Source organism: Salmo salar, chromosome 22 (assembly GCF_965601325.2).
Source record: "Salmo salar chromosome 22, fSalSal1, whole genome shotgun sequence".
NCBI classification, from domain to species: Eukaryota; Metazoa; Chordata; class Actinopteri; order Salmoniformes; family Salmonidae; genus Salmo; species Salmo salar.
In genome coordinates, this window is record NC_138312.1 from 24996591 (window position 1) to 25015017 (window position 18427).

An 18427-nucleotide genomic window follows, 5' to 3' on the forward strand; every position below is an offset into this window, starting at 1 on the left:
ACAGAGGGTAGTGCATACGGCCGAGTACATCACTGGGGCTAAGCTTCCTGCAATCCAGGACCTATATAATAGGTGGTGTCAGAGGAAAGCCCATAAAATTGTCAGAGACTCCAGTCACCCAAGTCATAGACGGTTTTCTCTGCTAGCACACGGCAAGCGGTACTGGAGCGCCAAGTCTAGGACCAAAAGTCGACCTCCAAGCAATAAGACTGCTGAACAATTAATCAAATGGCCACCGGACTATTACATTGACTGACCCCCCCCCCCTCCATTTGTTTTGTACACTGCTGCTACTCGCTGTTTATTATCTATGCATAGTCACTTCACCCCTACCTACATGTACAAATTACCTCTAACCTGTACCTCCGCACACTAACTCGGTACCGGTACCCTGTATATAGCCTCGTTTATGTTATGTTACTTTTTATTATTTTTTACTTTAATTTATTTGTTAAATATTTTCTTAACTCTTCTTGAACTGCGCTGTTGGTTAAGGGCTTGTAAGTTAGCATTTCACGATAAGGTCTACACTTGTATTCGGCGCACGTCACGAATAACGTTTGATTTGATCTACATGTAGACATATTATAACGTATGAAACGGCTTGTTCAGTCGCATGTCAAGAATTCACTATGATGTCATCATATTTGTATATGGTTTATTATACTTTTATTCTGTACTACATAATATGAGTTGAAAGTGTTTTTTTCAGGTGAAAGCCAATCTACATAAGCCTTCTTGCTAGATTGATGAATACAGCCATATCAGAACAGTGGAAAACGGATGTCAGCTCAAGAGGCTAGATGTTCTGTCTTGTAACATCTGCACATAATACCATTGTGGCTTAAGGTATAGAGGCCAGTTACAGAGACTGTAATCCCAGCACGCAGAACCAAATCATTTCAGTCTGTCACAAGAAACTACAGAGCCTGTGGGAGACAGGAACTAAAGGAGCTGTCTGTCATCTATAGGAAATCAAACTAGGATGTTTGTCTCAGACACAGACAGTATTTTCGAGATCGTCCCAGTCAGAATTATCGTGTCTGAATTTTATAATAAAGAAGATTTGTGTAACTGGTGTCCACTGAAGCTTAGTGTATGTACAGTAAATTGCACAAATATTTGGGGCACAGTGTTCAAATATTGGCATTTTTTTCTATTAAAGCGGCAACCTGCAGTTGCTACATCCATTTTTGGACTGATAAATGTATAATATGTACCCATTGATTCTTGAAGAATATAACTTCGAAATGCCTCATGAACTTAGTTAAAATCTCTTCCCCCATCAAGTCCCGTGTGGCTCAGTTGGTAGAGCATGGTGTTTGCAACGCCAGGGATGTGGGTTCGATTCCCACAGGGGACCAGTACGGGGGAAAAAAATGAATGAAATGTATGCATTCACTACTGTAAGTCGCTCTGGATAAGAGCGTCTGCTAAATGACTAAAATGTAAATATAAAATGATAACCCAAAATATAAGCATGTTTTATTTACTCCAGTATTTGTAAACAAAGTAAATGTTAACAAACACTATATAGCCTCAAAACGTTGTTAAAACTATTGATAGTTGTTACATTTCTCCAGCTCAATCCTTTAGCATTTACCAAAACATTACGTTTTGTTATTGTTTCAACTGCTGATTGCTGCTTTAAATAAATGGTAATACCATAATACTGCTCCATTTGCAAAATAATTAAGGCCTATCATTTTCGGTTTAAACTTATTTCACCCATTTTCAGTAATTTCCACATATCGAAAAAGTGTCTGTGGCTTCCTGCATAATGTATAAAATAACATGTTAACAACTGGATAATCAGTACAGGTTAAAAATATCCACTGTCAGCTGAGCAGGGATTCATTTAGTGCTGGGGTAAATGGGGCCTGTTGTCTTGCCCCACAGGGAGCAGGATAAAGTTAATATCAGTAACTCTAACAGGACCCTGTTAAACAGGCAAACTTTGATCTCCAATCTCATGAATCAATGTGTAGGGTGATGCTGGGGCAGAGTGGCCAGAGAGACAAGCCCATCTCAGAGCCTAAGGCTGGGTCTCCTGGGTGATGAGTTTGCCATTTAAAATGTGGTGTGAATATAAACAGAGGCCATTAATCTCTTACTTAAGTGGACAACACAGCTGGCATAAACAATGTTTACGATCCCAAAACTATACCCAACTCCTCTCAACTTTGAGTTGAATTGATATGTAGCCTCTTTATAAACTTTCTTTGGCTGTCCATGTGAACTTTCCATCTGACCATGTAATACCATTTTAAAAGCCTATAATGTATAGACGGTGCACATGTATACTGGAGTGAAAAAGCTTACAAAATGGTTAGGTGTAAGTTGTCATTTGATTTTATTTGATTTATTAGGATCCCCATTAGCCGACGCCAATGGTGACAGCTAGTTTTACTGGGGTCATGCACTTCAAAGTGTTGTGCAGAACAGCATTGTGACACTTTTAAATGGGTGGAGCAAATGGTGGATGATGTAACATAGTCGTTTGAGCCTTAAGTTTATGAAACATATAAAAGAAACAGCATTATGCCACACTGCATAGAGATTGCAAGTTCTAAAGCAGAGTGGATTGTAATGTTGACAGCAGAACATGCTGCTACAATCTGGGCTATCTGTGTGACAGCACGTGTGTGTGTGTGTGAGAGAACGTGGAAAAGCGTTTGTGCATGCATGCTTTGGCCTGGGGCAATGGTAAGTATGCACCCACCTCCTCTAGGCTTCTTTTCTGCCCACCTGGGAGTTAACATATGCATCGATATGTCTAGATTTTTCATCCCAGTGTGAAGAGGCAATTCATTTACTGTACATACGGTTCTCCTCTCAAGCGGCCAACCATGTTTGAGTAGGAAAATGCTGTTATCTCATTTTAAACCTTTGCTAGGGGTTCTCATTATTAAACAGTGTTGATAATAGCCTGTGCTGTGCAACAATGTTGAGGGGAGAAAGGGATATGGTCAACTATACAGCGATGACAGTGTAGAGGTCAGAGGTCAATAAGTGTGTCAGTGTCGGTGAATAACCAGTGCCCTACAGAGCTTGTTTTAGACAACTATAAAAATGCATTTCAAGCAAAAAAGACACTCTGTATCAAACATGTGTACGTTAGTCAGATATGTTTCCCTATAAGCTAAACAAATCAAATCAAAGTTTATTGGTCGTGTACACAGTTTTGCAGAAGTTATCGCAGAAGCAGCAAAATGCTTATGTTTGTATCTCCAACAGTGCAGCAATATCTAGCAATACAATAACAATACACACATAATCCAAACATTTAAAAACAAAACAAGAAATGAATACCTATCAGATCGAGCAATTTGAGAGTCCGGAATATAAATATATATACTGTATATGTAATGGTGGTTATAGACAGTATGGACAGTATATGAATAGAAAAGTTGTGTATAGCAGTAGATTCGGTGAGGGAAAAAAGTATTTGATCCCCTGCTGATTTAAGGTCCTGGAGTGGCCTAGCCAGTCTCCAGATCTTAATCCCATAGAAAATCTGTGGAGGGAGCTGAAGGTTGGCCAACTACAAACCTGGTGGCCAACTACAAGAAACGTCTGACCTCTGTGATTGCCAACAAGGGTTTTGCCACCAAGTACCAAGTTATGTTTTGCAGAGGGGTCAAATACTTATTTCCCTCATTAAAATGCAAATCAATTTATAACATTTTTGACATGGGTTTTTCTGGATTTTTTTGTTGTTATTCTGTCTCTCACTGTTCAAATAAACCTACCATTAAAATTATAGACTGATCATTTCTTTGTCAGTGGGCAAACGTACAAAATCAGCAGGGGATCAAATACTTTTTTCCCCTCTCTGTATATAGGATGAGCCCTGACTAGAATAGAGTATAGAGATATAAAGTGGGTAAAACAGAATGTAAACACTATTGAAGTGACCAGTGTTCAATGACTCTATGTACATGGGGCAGCAGGTAAGGTGCAGGGTAGAGTACCGGGTGGTAGCCGGCTAGTAAACTAAGGTTCAGGGCAGGGTACTGGGTGGAGGCCGGCTAGTGATGAATGTTTAACATTCTGATGGAAGTAGAAGCTGTTTATCAGTCTCTCAGTCCCAGCTTTGATGCACATGTACTGTCTCTGCCTTCTAGATTGTAACGGGGTGAACAGGCTGTGGCTTAGGTGGCTGAGGTCCTTGATGATTGTCTTGGCCTTCCTGTGACACCGGGTGCTGTAGATTTCCCTCTGGAGAGCCCTGTGGTTGCAGGCGGTGCGGTTGCCATACCAGGCGGTGATACAGCCCGACAGAATGCTATCGATGGTACATCTGTAGAAGTTTGAGACGGTCTTAGGAGCCAAGCCAAATTTCTTCAGCCTCCTGAGGCTGACATGCACGTTGAGAAACTTGAAGCTTTTGACCTTCTTCACTGCGGCCTGTCAGTGTGGATGGGGGCGTGCTCTCTCTGCAGTCTCCTATAGTCCACGATCAGCTCCTTCATAAACAGCCATGATTGTAATTTAGCACACAATACATGAGCTAATTAGACCAATTAATCAGCTGTTTAACAACAAGTTTTGTCAACCAACATTATTGCAGCAACAATTGTCAAGAGGCTTGTTTGTTCATTACTTTGCATTGCTATTCTAGACAGCATAAGAAAAACGAAGGCAGTATTAGCTCAGCTGGCAATGAAATCCTGGATTGTAAGTGCATACTGTAGTATGATAAGGTTGTTTGAAGTTGCCAAAATACATTATAGCATTTTAATCTATTCAGTTTTGGGAGTTGTGCAGCCAAGCCACCTGAAAATCTCTCTCACATAGCGCATAGCTAAAAGCCTTCCATTTGCGGAGGTAGAATCAGTGGAACTACTACAGCCTGTAAACTAGCCAGCTCTCTCGTCTCACGTAATGTTATCCCATCAGCACAGCACAGGGCATGTCAATGGCACTTTAAATATTTACTCAAATTGGTTCAGTGAGGCGATGATCCCCAGCTCATGTAACCTTGGGACTCAGACTTAAGACTAATGACGTTACAATGGAAAAAGAGCAATGGTTTGTTCTTCCCTTAAAATGAAAGGGATGAGTGAAAACTAACCTTGAAATCAACAATGTGTTGTGTTGTCATCACAGCCACAGGAAGATGTTTTGAGTTGGGGGTGCATTTGCATAGTGGCATATAGTTGAGCAGACAAGTTTTTCGGAATTCCACACATGGGGAAAAAAAATTGTTGGCTGGTAAAAAAATGTGCCTTTTATAAAAGCCTTTCATGCAATTCTACATCATTTAAATGATAGAAGACATTAGCAGAATATTTTTTAATACCACACTGTCAAATGTCTAGGTGATGCAGGTAATGCGGAGTCAGGCGCAGGACACAGAGATGAGTAATAACCGTAACTTTCCTCAAAAACAATATTCCACGAAGAAGACAAATAATCCAGTTCACATAAACGAGACAACTTGACACGAACAATCATGCACAAAACCAAGGGGGAAACCAGAGGGTTAAATAAGGAACAATAAGAGGGGCCAACTTCGGCGGAAGTCGTGACAGCACCCCCCTTGATGCGCGGCTCCAGCAGCGCGCCGACACCGGCCTCAGGGACGACCCGGAGGACGAGGCGCAGGACGATCCGTGTGGAGACGGTGAAACTCCGGCAGTAACGAAGGGTCCAGAGTGTCCTCCACCGGCACCCAGCATCTCTCCTCCGAACTGTACCCCTCCCACTCCATGAGGTACTGAAGGCCCCTCGCCCGACGCCTTGAGTCCATGATGGCTCGAACAGCATACACCGGGGCCCCTCGATGTCCAGAGGGGGCGGAGGAACCTCCCGCCCCTCAGATTCCTGGAGCGGACCAGCCACCACCGGCCTGAGGAGAGACATATGGAACGAGGGGTTAATACGGTATTCAGGGGGGAGCTGTAATCTATAACAAACGTCGTTCAGCCTCCTCGGGACTTTAAATGTCCCCACAAACCGCGGACCCAGCTTCCGGCAGGGCAAGCGGAGGGGCAGGTTTCGGGTCGAGAGCCGGACCCAGTCCCCCGGCACGAACACCTCACTGCGGTGGCGGTCGGTGCTCGCCTTCTGCCGCCTAATGGCCCGTTGCAGGTGTACATGGGCAGCGTCCCATGTCTCCTCCGAGTGCCGAAACCATTCATCCACCGCAGGTGCCTAGATCTGGCTCTGATGCCACGGTGCCAGAACCGGCGGATAACCTAGTACGCACTGGAAAGGAGATAGGTTAGTGGAGGTGTGGCGGAGTGAGTTCTGGGCCATCTCTGCCCAGGGGATGAAAGCCGCACACTCCCCCGGCCTTGTCCTGGCAATAGGACCGCAGAAACCTACCCACATCCTGGTTTACTCTCTCCACCTGCCCGTTACTCTCGGGGTGAAAACCTGAGGTGAGGCTGACCAAGACCCTCAGACATTCCATAAACGCCTTCCAAACTGGACGTGAACTGGGGACCCCAATCAGAGACTATATCCTCAGGCACCCCGTAGTGCCGGAAGACGTGGGTGAACAGGGCCTCCGCAGTCTGTAGGGTCGTAGGGAGACCGGGCAAAGGAAGGAGACGGCAGGACTTAGAAAACCGATCCACAACGACCAGGATCGTGGTGTTTCCCTGTGACGGAGGAAGATCCGTCAAGAAATCCACCGATCGGTGTGATCACGGCCGCTGTGGAACGAGTAGGGGTTGTAATTTCCCTCGGGGCAGGTGTCTAGGTGCCTTGCACTGGGCGCACACTGAGCAGGAGGAAACATAAACCCTCACGTCCTTAGCCAGGGTAGACCACCAGTACTTCCCAGTAAGACAGCGCACTGTCCGACCGATGCCAGGATGACCAGAGGAGGGTGACCTGTGGGCCCAACAGATCAAACGGTCGCGGACAGCAGACGGAATGTACAGACGCCCAACTGGACACTGGGTGGGAGTGGGCTCTGTGCGTAATGCCCGCTCGATGTCCGCGTCCACCTCCCACACCACCGGTGCCACCAGGCAAGAAGCCGGAAGTATGGGAGTGGGATCCGTGGACCGCTCCTCTGTGTCATACATCCGGGAAAGTGCATCTGCCTTAGCGTTCTGGGAACCTGGTCTGTAGGATAGGGTGAAAACAAAACGGGTGAAAAACATGGCCCACCTTGCCTGGCGAGGGTTCAGTCTCCTCGCCGCCCGGATGTACTCCAGATTGCGGTGGTCAGTCCAAATGAGAAAAGGGTGTTTAGCCCCCTCAAGCCAATGCCTCCACGCCTTCAGAGCCCTGACGACAGCTAACAGCTCCCGGTCCCCCACATCATAGTTATGTTCCGCCGAGCTGAGCTTCTTTGAAAAGAAAGCACAGGGGCGGAGCTTTGGTGGCGTACCCGAGCTCTGAGACATCACAGCTCCTATCCCAGCCTCAGACGCGTCCACCTCCACTATAAATGCCAAGGAGGGATCAGGATGAGCCAGCACGGGAGCCGAGGTAAACAGAGCCTTCAGGTGACCAAAAGCCCTGTCCGCCCCAGCTGACCACTGCAGTCGCACCGGTCCCCCCTTCAGCAATTAGGTAATGGGAGCCGCTACCTGACCAAAGCCCCGGATAAAATTCCGGTAGTAGTTGGCAAACCCTAAGAACTGCTGCACCTCCTTTACCGTGGTTGGAGTCGGCCAATTACGCATGACTGAAATGTGGTCACTTTCCATCTCCACCCCTGACGCGGAAAGGCGGTACCCTAGGAAAGAGACGGACTGTTGGAAAAACAGACATTTCTCAGCCTTGACGTAGAGGTCATGCTCCAACAGTCGACCAAGCACCCTGCGCACCAGGGACACATGCTCTGCGCGTGTAGCAGAGTATATCAGAATGTCATCAATATACACCACTACACCCTGCCCGTGCAGGTCCCTGAAAATCTCATCTACACAGGATTGGAAGACTGATGGAGCATTCATCAACCCGTACGGCCTGACGAGGTACTCATAGTGCCAAGAGGTGGTACTAAATGCCATCTTCCACTCATCCCCCTCCCGGATACGAACCAGATTGTAAGTGCTCCTGAGATCCAATTTTGTGAAGAAGCGCACCCTGTGCATTGACTCTATCGCACTGGCTATGAGAGGCAGCAGGTAACTGTACCTCACAGTGATCGCATTGATACCTCAATAATCAATACATGGGCGTAAACCTCCATCCTTCTTCTTCACAAAAAAGAAACTTAAGGAGTTAGGTGAAGTGGAAGGCCAAATGTATCCCTGCCTCAGAGATTCGGAGACATATGTTTCCATAGCCGCCATCTCCACCTGTGACAGAGGATACACGTGACTCCTGGGAAGTGCTGCGTTTACCAGGAGATTTATCGCACAATCCCCCCATCAATGGGGTGGTAGTTGAGTCGCCTTCTTCTTACAGAAGGTGAGAGCCAAATCAGCATATTCAGAGGGGATGTGCACGGTGGAGACCTGGTTCGGACTTTCCACCGTAGTTGCACCTATGGAAACACCTACACACCTCCCCGAGCCCTTACGTGACCATCCCTTGAGAGCCCCCTGTTGCCACGAAATAGTGGGGTCATGAGAGGCCAACCAGGGTAGAACCCAGCACCCCGGGAAATGCAGGAGAATCAATAAGGAAGAGATTAATTCTCTCCTCATGACACTCCTGCGGTATCATGCATAGGGGAGCGGTGGCCTCCCTAATCAGCCCTGACCCTAATGGTCAACTATCTAAGGCGTGCACAGGGAAGGGCATATCAACAGGAACAATAGGGATCCCTAAACTATGTACAAATGAACGATCAATAAAGTTCCCAGCTGCGCCTGAATCTACTAGTGCCTTATGCTGGGAATGCGCGGAAAACTCTGGAAATTCTATGAACACAAACATGTGAGCAACAGGGAGCTCTGGGTGAGTCGGGTGCCTACTCACCTGGGATGATCCGACAGTGCCTGCTACCTCGACTCCCTGGGGAACCTCCCCAGCACCGACCAGCAGTGTGCCCTCTGCGGCCACAGGTGGTGCAGGGAATGGCTCCCCCTCCGGTCCCCCTCAGAGCAGCACCTCCTAGCTTCATAGGTGTCGGATTGGAGGTGCTGGGGGATGGAACTGACGGACCCCGATCCGGACGTCTGCGGGAGGCCATCAGGTTATCCAGCCGGATAGATAGGTCCACCAGCTGGTCAAGTGTAAGGGTGGTGTCCCTGCAGGCTAGCTCCCGACGAACGTCCTCACGTAGACTACACCAGTAGTGGTCGAATCAGGGCCCGCTCATTCCATCCCGTGCCGGCGGCCAGAGTTCGGAACTCCAGTGCAAAGTCTTGTGCACTCCTCATCACCTGTATAAGATGAAACAAGCATTCCCATGCCGCTCTCCCCTCAGGTGGATGATCGAAAACCGCCCGGAAGCATCGGGTGAAATCCTCATAGTTGTCCAACGCCGCTCCTTCCCTTCCACAGACGGCGTTGGCCAATTCAAGTTCTTTCCCAGATAGACAGGAGATGAGGGCGTTCACACTCTCGCGTCCCGAAAGAGCCAGGTGGACGGTCGCCAGGTAGAGCTCTAGCTGGAGTAGGAACCCCTGGCACCCAGCAGCCGTCCCATCATATTCCCTCGGGAGCGCGAGCCAAATCCCACTGGGTCCAGGTGAAGGAGGGGTGAACAGTGGTGTGAGTTGTTGTGGGAGCTGGGGTGATGATGATGGGGTTGCTGGAAAAAACCCTCTCTCCCATCGCTCCATGGTTTGCAGCACGCGATCTATGGCTGTGCCGAGACTTTGCAACAGTCGCGTGCTGCTGGACTCGCTCCTCCGCAGGTAGAGGAGGGCTGTGTGCATCTGCTGACTCCATTGGTTGTAGGTGTGTGATTCTGTCAAATGTATAGGTGATGCAGGTAATGCGGAGTCAGGCGCAGGACACAGAGATGAGTAATAACCGTAACTTTCCTCAAAAACTATTTTCCACAAAGGAGACAAATAATCCAGTTCACATAAACGAGACAACTTGACACGAACAATCATGCACAAAACCAAGGGGGAAACCAGAGGGTTAAATAAGGAACAATAATTATGGAATGGAAACCAGGTGTGTACAATGAACACAAAACAAATGGAAAATGAAACGTGGACCGGTGGCGACTAGAAAACCAGTGACGTCGACCGCCGAATGCCGCCTGAAGAAGGAGAGGGACCAACTTCAGCGGAAGTCGTGACACACACAAGTTACCAAATGCAGGCTACTGTGCAACTCGCTATTCAGGTAGGATGCAATTTTGGAACTTGTTTTAGCATTATTCTTATTGTATATCATTGCTATTATAGTAGGTACAGTGGCAAGAAAAAGTATGTGAACCCTTTGGAATTATCTGGATTTCTGCATAAATTGGTAATAAAATTTGATCTGATCTTCATCTAAGTCACAACAATAGACAAACACAGTCTGCTTAAACTAATAACACACAAACAATTATACGGTTTCATGTCTTTATTGAACACACCGTGTAAACATTCACAGTGTATGGTGGAAAACGTATGTGAATCCTTGGATTTAATAACTGGTTGACCCTCCTTTGGCAGCAATAATCTCAACCAAATGTTTTCTGTAGTTGCGGATCAGACCTGCACAACGGTCAGGAGGAATTTTGGACATTCCTCTTTACAAAACTGTTTCAGTTCAGCAATATTCTTAGGATATCTTTTGTGAACCACTCTCAAGGTCATGACACAGCATTTTAAATCGATTTGAGGTCAGGACTCTTACTGGGCCACTCCAGAAGGTGTATTTTCTTCTGTTGAAGCCATTCTGTTGTTGATTTACTTCTGTGTTTTGGGTCGTTGTCCTGTCACGTCACCCAACTTCTGTTGAGCTTCAATTGGCGGACAGATAGCCTTACATTCTTCTGCAAAATGTCTTGATAAACTTAGGAATACATTTTTCTGTCGATGATAGCAAGCTGTCCAGGCCCTGAGGCAGCAAAGAAGCCCCAAACCATGATGCTCCCTCCACCATACTTTACAGTTGGGATGAGGTTGATGTTGGTGTTCTGTGCCTTTTTTTCTCCACACATAGTGTTGTGTGTTCCTTCCAAACAACTCAACTTTAGTTTAATCTGTCCACAGAATATTTTGGAACATCCAGGTACTATTTTGAGAACTTCAGACGTGCAGCAATGTTTTTTTTGGACAGCAGTGGCTTCTTCCGTGGTGTACCCCCATGAACACCATTCTTGTTTAGTGTTTTATGTATCGTAGACTCGTCAACAGAGATGTTAGCATGTTCCAGATATTTCTGTAAGTCTTTAGCTAACACTTTAGGATTCTTCTTAACCTCATTGAACATTCTGCACTGTGCTCTTGCAGTCATCTTTGCAGGACGGCCACTCCTAGGGAGAGTAGCAACAGTGCTGAACTTTCGATATTTATAGACAATTTGTCTTAGCGTGGACTGATGAACATCAAGGCTTTAAGAAATACTTTTGTAACTCTTTCCAGCTTTATGCAAGTCAACAATTCTTAATCTTAGGTCTTCTGAGATCGCTTTTGTTTGAGGCATGGTTCACATCAGACAATGCTTCTTGTGAATAGCAAACTCAAATTTTGTGAGTGCTTTTTATAGGACAGGGCTGCTCTAACCAACATCTTCAATCTCATTTCATTGATTGGACTCCAGATTATCTGACTCCTGACTCCAATTAACTTTTGGAAAAGTCATTAGCCTAGGGGTTCACATACTTTTTCCAACCTACACTGTGAATGTTTAAATGATGTATTCAATATAAACAAGAAAAATACAATAATTTGTGTGTTATTAGTTTAAGCACACTGTGTTTGTCTATTGTTGTGACTAAGATGAAGATCAGATCAAATGTTATGACTAATGTATGCAGAAATCCAGGTAATTCCAAAGGGTTCACATACTTTTTCTTGCCACTGTATATGTATTAATCTTGCCAGTTCTTTAAATAATCTAAATGTGTTTTGTTTCACTCTGTTGAGACATTTTTGTTGGCTAAATTAATTTGATCTGTTTTTTTAATTGTGTGCTCTGTAATTAGTTTAAGATTATAAGTAGGCCTTTGGTCAAATAAATGTTATTAGCCTATTGCTTTAATTTGTTTTGTACTGCTAGCCTTTATTAATTGCTGCAATATAGCCTGTTAAAAAGGTTTGAACCATTTCACGTGTTTTGTTTTATTCTGTCGAGCCATTTTCTTTGGGCAAATTAAGCTCCAACTGTAATGTGGTGTTTGCCACGATATAATATTGTGCTCATATTTTCCTATAAACAATGGCTAGTGGTTAAGAGCGTTGGATCAGCACCAGCGCTCCAACTGACTCTGACAGTTGAATTTGAGGTGAGGAAGAATGTCATGCCCTGACCTGAGAGAGACGGTTTATTTCTCTATTTTGCTAGGTCAGGGTGGGCATTCTATGTTTTAGCCTTCCCTGTAGCTCAGTTGGTAGAGCATGGTGTTTGCAACGCCAGGGGTGTGGGTTCGATTCCCACAGGGGGCCAGCACAGGAAAAGTAAATGAAATGTATGCATTCACTACTAAGTCGCTCTGGATAAGAGTGTCTGCTAAATGACTAAAATGTAAAAAATTTCTATGTTTTGGCCAGGTATGGTTTCCAATCAGAGGCAGCTGCCTATCGTTGTCCCTGATTGGGAACCATGCTTAGGCAGCCCTTTTTCCCTCCTTGAGTTGTGGCATCTTATTTTTGTACTGCTCGGTAAAGCCTGCAAGACGTGACGGTCGTTTACCATTGTTTATTATTTTGTTTATGTGTTCTGAGTAAAAATAAATATCAAGATGAACACTTACCACGCTGCACCTTGGTCTACTCCTTTGGACAACCGTTACAAAGAATGCATTAGGCCTGCCAGAATTGCTCCTATATTCTAAACAATATAGTGCTTATCTTTATAAAAACATTCTGATCAGAAATGAACAAATTAGTCTCCTTTGTACACCTATATCTGTACAGCAGACACAATAGCCTATCTGACAAGGATAAAGAAATGCATCTTGGTATTTTAGCATTATGCATATCTCTATCTCTCTCCTCTATCTCTCCCTCTGGGGCTAGGCCTAAACTTGCTTCACTTCCTTTATATATATATATATTTGTTTGTATTAATATTATATTCCTATACCTATGCATGCAATGCCCTGATGCAATTAGTGCTCAAATCTCTGACAGCTGAACCGTAAAGTGGACACATTGTTTTAGTAAATTATAAACCAATAAAACAATAGGCTATAAAGTTTTGCTTATGTTTTTGTAATATGTTATAGGCTGTTTTAAAGACATTTGGCCTGTAGCCCTCGTTTACTGATGGTGCTGGCTGTGTGGGTTGACTCCCTTATAGGTCATAGATGACCGATACATTTCTCAAATGTCTGATCAATTTCAATCTTCCCAGTCACTTATCCAGCACCTAACGGAAACCCTGGCTACAAAATAAACTTTCCAGTGACATTGACTCACCCAATGATGAAGATGAAGCATAGGCTACTCACCCGTGATGTCTGATGTGCTCAAGATAAGCTACTTTGAAAAACTGTTTGCTCAGAATTGTACAAAAGTTGTTGGGAATTTTTTTGTTAGCTTCTACAGACAGATTAGTCTTCTCTTTTCAGCAGTAGGCATTTGCTTTCCGAACAGTAGGCCTACATTTGTGAAAAGCAAACTGACAGCCACAACCAATAATAGTCAGGACTGGCAGCCATTGTTAGTCTACCCATGAGTTTAAATGCCAAAGTGCCAGGGTTAGAGGTTCCAAAAACCTTCTGTGGAATGACTAATAACTATGACTACAACGCAACAAGCTGTTCTATATGTGGCGCACGTGCTGCCCAAATTATGCACCCCCAGCACCCCTACTTCCCTCAGCTATGGTTGTCATTGAAGTTTTCATAGTGACTGGGACACTGGCGAGCATGACAGAGCAATTTATATATAATGCTTACATCTTGAGATGAGTTCAGTGAAGGTGCTCCTTGCCTTCCGGCTGTTCCAGCAATGCCGTAAATAAAAACCAGAGGTTATGCCAAGTGATTTATCTGGTTAATTGACTTCTATTTAACCTCAAGGATCATAATTCATAGAATTTGAAAAGAATCCAGACATTCCATTTAGTAAAGAAGATGTAAAAAAACGTGTCTTGGAATAACAAAAGTTATTGCATCTAGAGGTCAAAATCTCGAGAGTTGATGTTATTTGTTAAGGTTAATATAATATTTCTGCCGGAAGGACAGTTTGTTTTACATGATGATAATGATAATGGGGACTATATTGTTGGGTTTTCTGTCTGGTCCTAAACATATCTCTCTTCTTTGTCCCCTTGTAGGAGTGGAGGGCATAGAGTGTTCACTACCCATGGACGGCAGACAGGTGTCCCTGAGCCAGCTCTCACAGGACAGCTTCCGGGAGTGCCAGATCACCCTTACCTTAACAGACTTACTTATCATCATCTTCTCTGGCATCTCTGTGTCTGTAGTGGCCATCATGACCAGCTTTTTCCTGGCCTCCATGGTCCACTGTTTCCAGCGCACAAGCAAAACCTCTAAGGGAGATGAGGAGGAGAGTGAGGAGTGAGACTGACTTAGCCCCAGAGCATGCCTGAACTGACACTTCATCTGGTTCAACCGTGAGACCAGGCTGCTACCCAACAACAACTTGCCGCCTCACACTGGTGGAGAACTGGGAGAGGGATCGACTGTTTTAGTGGCACATTTTGCAGTGGATTGTGGGGTTTTATAAGAGCCCTGATACTGCAGGAGATATTGTTCTCTCTAGGTGGTAAAAATATATAAATATATCCCAGTATGAGTTATAGTCACAGACAGAATATACAATGCTCTCTGTCTGTGCTGTTGACAGTATACACTCTTAGAAGTAAAAAAGTCTGGAATAACTTTTTGGTGTTCTAAAAATTGCCGCATAGGGGGAACCTTTCCAGTTCAAAAAGGTTCCTTGAGGAACCCCTCTGAAAATATTATTTGAAGAACCCTTTGCTACATTAAAACATTAAAGGTTCCTCCAAGAACGTCTCAACTAACCAAAGGTGCAAATATGAACCATTGACCGTCAATGGTTCCCTGAGGAACTCCAAGCATTCCTTAGGGATCTCCAGGGTTACTCAAGTCTCCACTAATTCTAAGAGTGTACTGTGGTTGCTATTTGAAAACATACTGTATAGCTCTGTTATACACACAAATTCACTTGTGGCTGATGATTCCATAGGAGCACCAAGATGTAGAAAAAATATCAAAACAACGTTTACAAAGAATTGCATACTTTGCAGTTAGCTTTTCGCTGCCCAGACTCAAACAAAGACTTGCATTTTTTGACGAAACATCTCCAATCAACAGTGGATGAACAGAACAGAAAAGCAAATAATACAGACTTTACAGGAAAACTATTTACATTTTAGGTTTGACATTTTTACATCTTAAAGATGTTTATACAGAGTCATCAAACTGTGAATAATTGTGAAATGTATTAACAGCGCTAGCTATAAGTAGCAGCAGGCTCTTAAAGCCCAAAATGAATGCACTGAGCAAGTGAAAATGTTTGTAGGAGGATACTGTATGTGTCATATTGAACCAGGGCCTTAGTACTTAGACTGCCAGCCATGTAAAACACATGATATGGAGTGTCCTACCTTCTCAAGGAGGTTTTCAACATGTTTTATTCTGAGATTGCTTCACAAGTTAGCTAGCGTTCTACAAAAATGGCTTTGCTGTTGCAGCATGCAATACTGATTCAGGGCAGCAGCCTGGGTAAGAGGGGTGTGCTGTGATGGACAATATAATGAATCTGACACATGCAGATAGACTCCGATGTATAGGTCTACAAATGGTTTTGTATACAGTATATATCCACAAATGTCTGTGTCGATGGAAATATAGTAAGCAGAAGATAAATGTTTCCTAGATTGAGATTTGTGAATTGTGTAAAATTCCATGCATATATTCTCATAAACAATGAGTATTAAATAGGATCGATGTGTCAAATACTGCACTTTAAATGGTGACCATTGTACCTGAGTTTGGCCCCTAACTTCACAGAGTGGACTAGTGTTACCTATATCTGCCAAAGATTAGGTGTAGAGGAAATTGGTATTAGGAACTTCTATGTGGATTATGTTGTGTACAGTGTAGTAGAGTTGGTCCTTAAAAGGAATCTGCAGTATAACCAAATTACATTTTATCAATGTAATTGTAAAATCACTTATATATGGTCTCCATGCAGATTGCAAATTGCCTCAAACCTTGGATAGCTTGCTTATTCAAAATTATCATTCCAGCTATTGGTGTTCCCGCAAATGCCAAGAAAAATTACATTATATACAGTACCAGTAAAAAGTTTGGACACATGTACTCATTCAAGGGTTTTTCTTTATTTTTACTATTTTCTACATTGTAGAATAATAGGGAAGACATCAAAACTATGAAATAACATATGGAATCATGTAGTAACCAAAAAAGTGTTAAACAAGTCAAAATATATTTTCAATTTTTCAAAGTAGCCACCCTTTGACTTGATATTTGGCAGCAGCGTAGCCTAGTGGTTCACGTGTTGGACTAGTAACCGAAAGGTTGCAAGATCAAATCCCTGAGCTTACAAGGTACAAAATCTGTCGTTCTGCCCCTGAACAAGGCAGTTAACCCACTGTTCTAGGCTATCATTGAAAATTTGAATTTGTTCTTAACTGATCTGCCTAGTTAAATAAAAGGTAAAATAAATAAAAATGAACAGCTTTGCACACTGATTGGAATCAATGTGCCCCATACAGTTTAAGCACAGAGAAGTGATATAAAATATATACTTAAGAGCTCTCAGATACTGCTGTTGGTTGTTGATTATGTACTGGATATTGTTTTTTTTCAATGGGATAAGTTGATCAGTAGAATATATTCTAGGAAGATTCTAGTTTATATTAAAGACCACAGATGATAGTAGACATCATATTCAGAGGATGAAAAACTATCATTAGTGTTGGTTGCCAAGGACTGCAGGGAAGATGAAGTTCATATATTTTTTGGGCAACACGGCATAGGATGGACAGCTACATTAATTGCTTATTATAGTTAGTTTCTGATAACCTGTTATAAGTCCATCATATGTCATGTAGCATAACATAGATATGTGTTACCAATATGTCTGTTTAGGCAGTTTCCTATGAACATAGCCTGGTGTATGTAGTAACGATAATAGCAATCTGTTAATTTTCAAGCATGTTTGTCATTCAACATATTCAATTTAAAGGCAATTAATTATCCTGACGAATCATCCACCACCACCACTTTGGGCAATGTGAAAGGTATAAAACATTTCTTTTACCTTGAATAAGCAACAATGTGCAATAACAGATATATCTTACATGAATCGTTAGAATATTGGAAGTTGAGGTCCTAAGAGCCACAGAAATACACCTTGTAAGTACAGCAGATTACTTCTAACTACTATGTAGTTACAGTGAAATTCATTTCAAATATTTTTGTTAGCTTGGAGCAATTTTCAGCATGTCGTTTATTTAATTAGTTTGATTATTTGTAAGTTAATGAATTTATCATTAGATACAAACAAAGAAGCATGTAACCCTAGTTTTTAATTCTGCTTTCCAGATTCATATGTATATTTTTCTATTAAAGTTTATGGGATGCAACTCTTTTGTGTTTTCACATTTGACATGGGAGGTCTCCTGGCTGTCTGTGCCAGTTCACCTTAACAATGGTTTCATAACCTTGAAGAACACGTAATCAATGGATACTCTCCTATGTGTTTGTCTCGACATAAAATGAAATGTCTCTCCACGTAATGTTGCAAAAGTCGAAAGAGGGTTCAAGGCTGTTGAAACCATTTGCATGTTTGGAAACATATTTGAAAGGTGTGAGTTGTTTGAATCCATGTCATAAAGATTGTATCATTGGTTTGTCAGCATGAAAACAGTCTAAAACCATATGAGTGAAAGTCAGTTAGGCTTCTTCTGTATTTGTAATGTTACCAGACCGGTAAGCCTTCACACATAGGGGCGTACTGTTTTGATCATGTCATTACATTTTTCTCTCGGGCTGTGTAATCTTGTGTTACGTACATAAATCATTAGCATTTGCATTGCCTGGACATCCTCTTAATCTTTTACATGCATCAATACATTGTTACCTGGTAATTAGTCACTCTTCAAATGGCATATGCAATAAAATGTGTAATACAGCTGTACATCTGATGGTAGGCTATATGCAATCGGATTGTTTCAGTTGGCAGCATTTAGGAAAATGATATTCCCAGAATATTGTTTTTGCTAAGTTTGCAATTCCAACAGCAAAAGCTATGAACGTCATTGTCAAAGCAGGATGTATAATGTACATGTGTGTCAATGTTTAATAAAAGAAAAACACTTGAAAAAGTGATTTTTTTTTACAATTATGTCTTGTTTTTTCCCTTTTTCAGTAGGC

At 43.1% G+C, this 18427-nt stretch overlaps 1 protein-coding gene across 1 annotated transcript in view; it reads left to right on the forward strand.

Annotated features, from left to right (window-relative positions):
• The window catches only part of LOC106582984 (leucine-rich repeat-containing protein 38-like), a 30974-nt gene extending 12783 nt beyond the window's left edge, over positions 1-18191 (forward strand). Inside the window, exon 2 of the mRNA XM_014166644.3 lies at positions 14314-18191. Coding sequence (XP_014022119.1) covers positions 14314-14561 — 248 coding nt within the window. The 3' untranslated portion in view covers positions 14562-18191. The remainder of the gene's footprint in view (positions 1-14313) is intronic.
• The last annotated feature ends 236 nt before the right edge of the window (positions 18192-18427 follow it).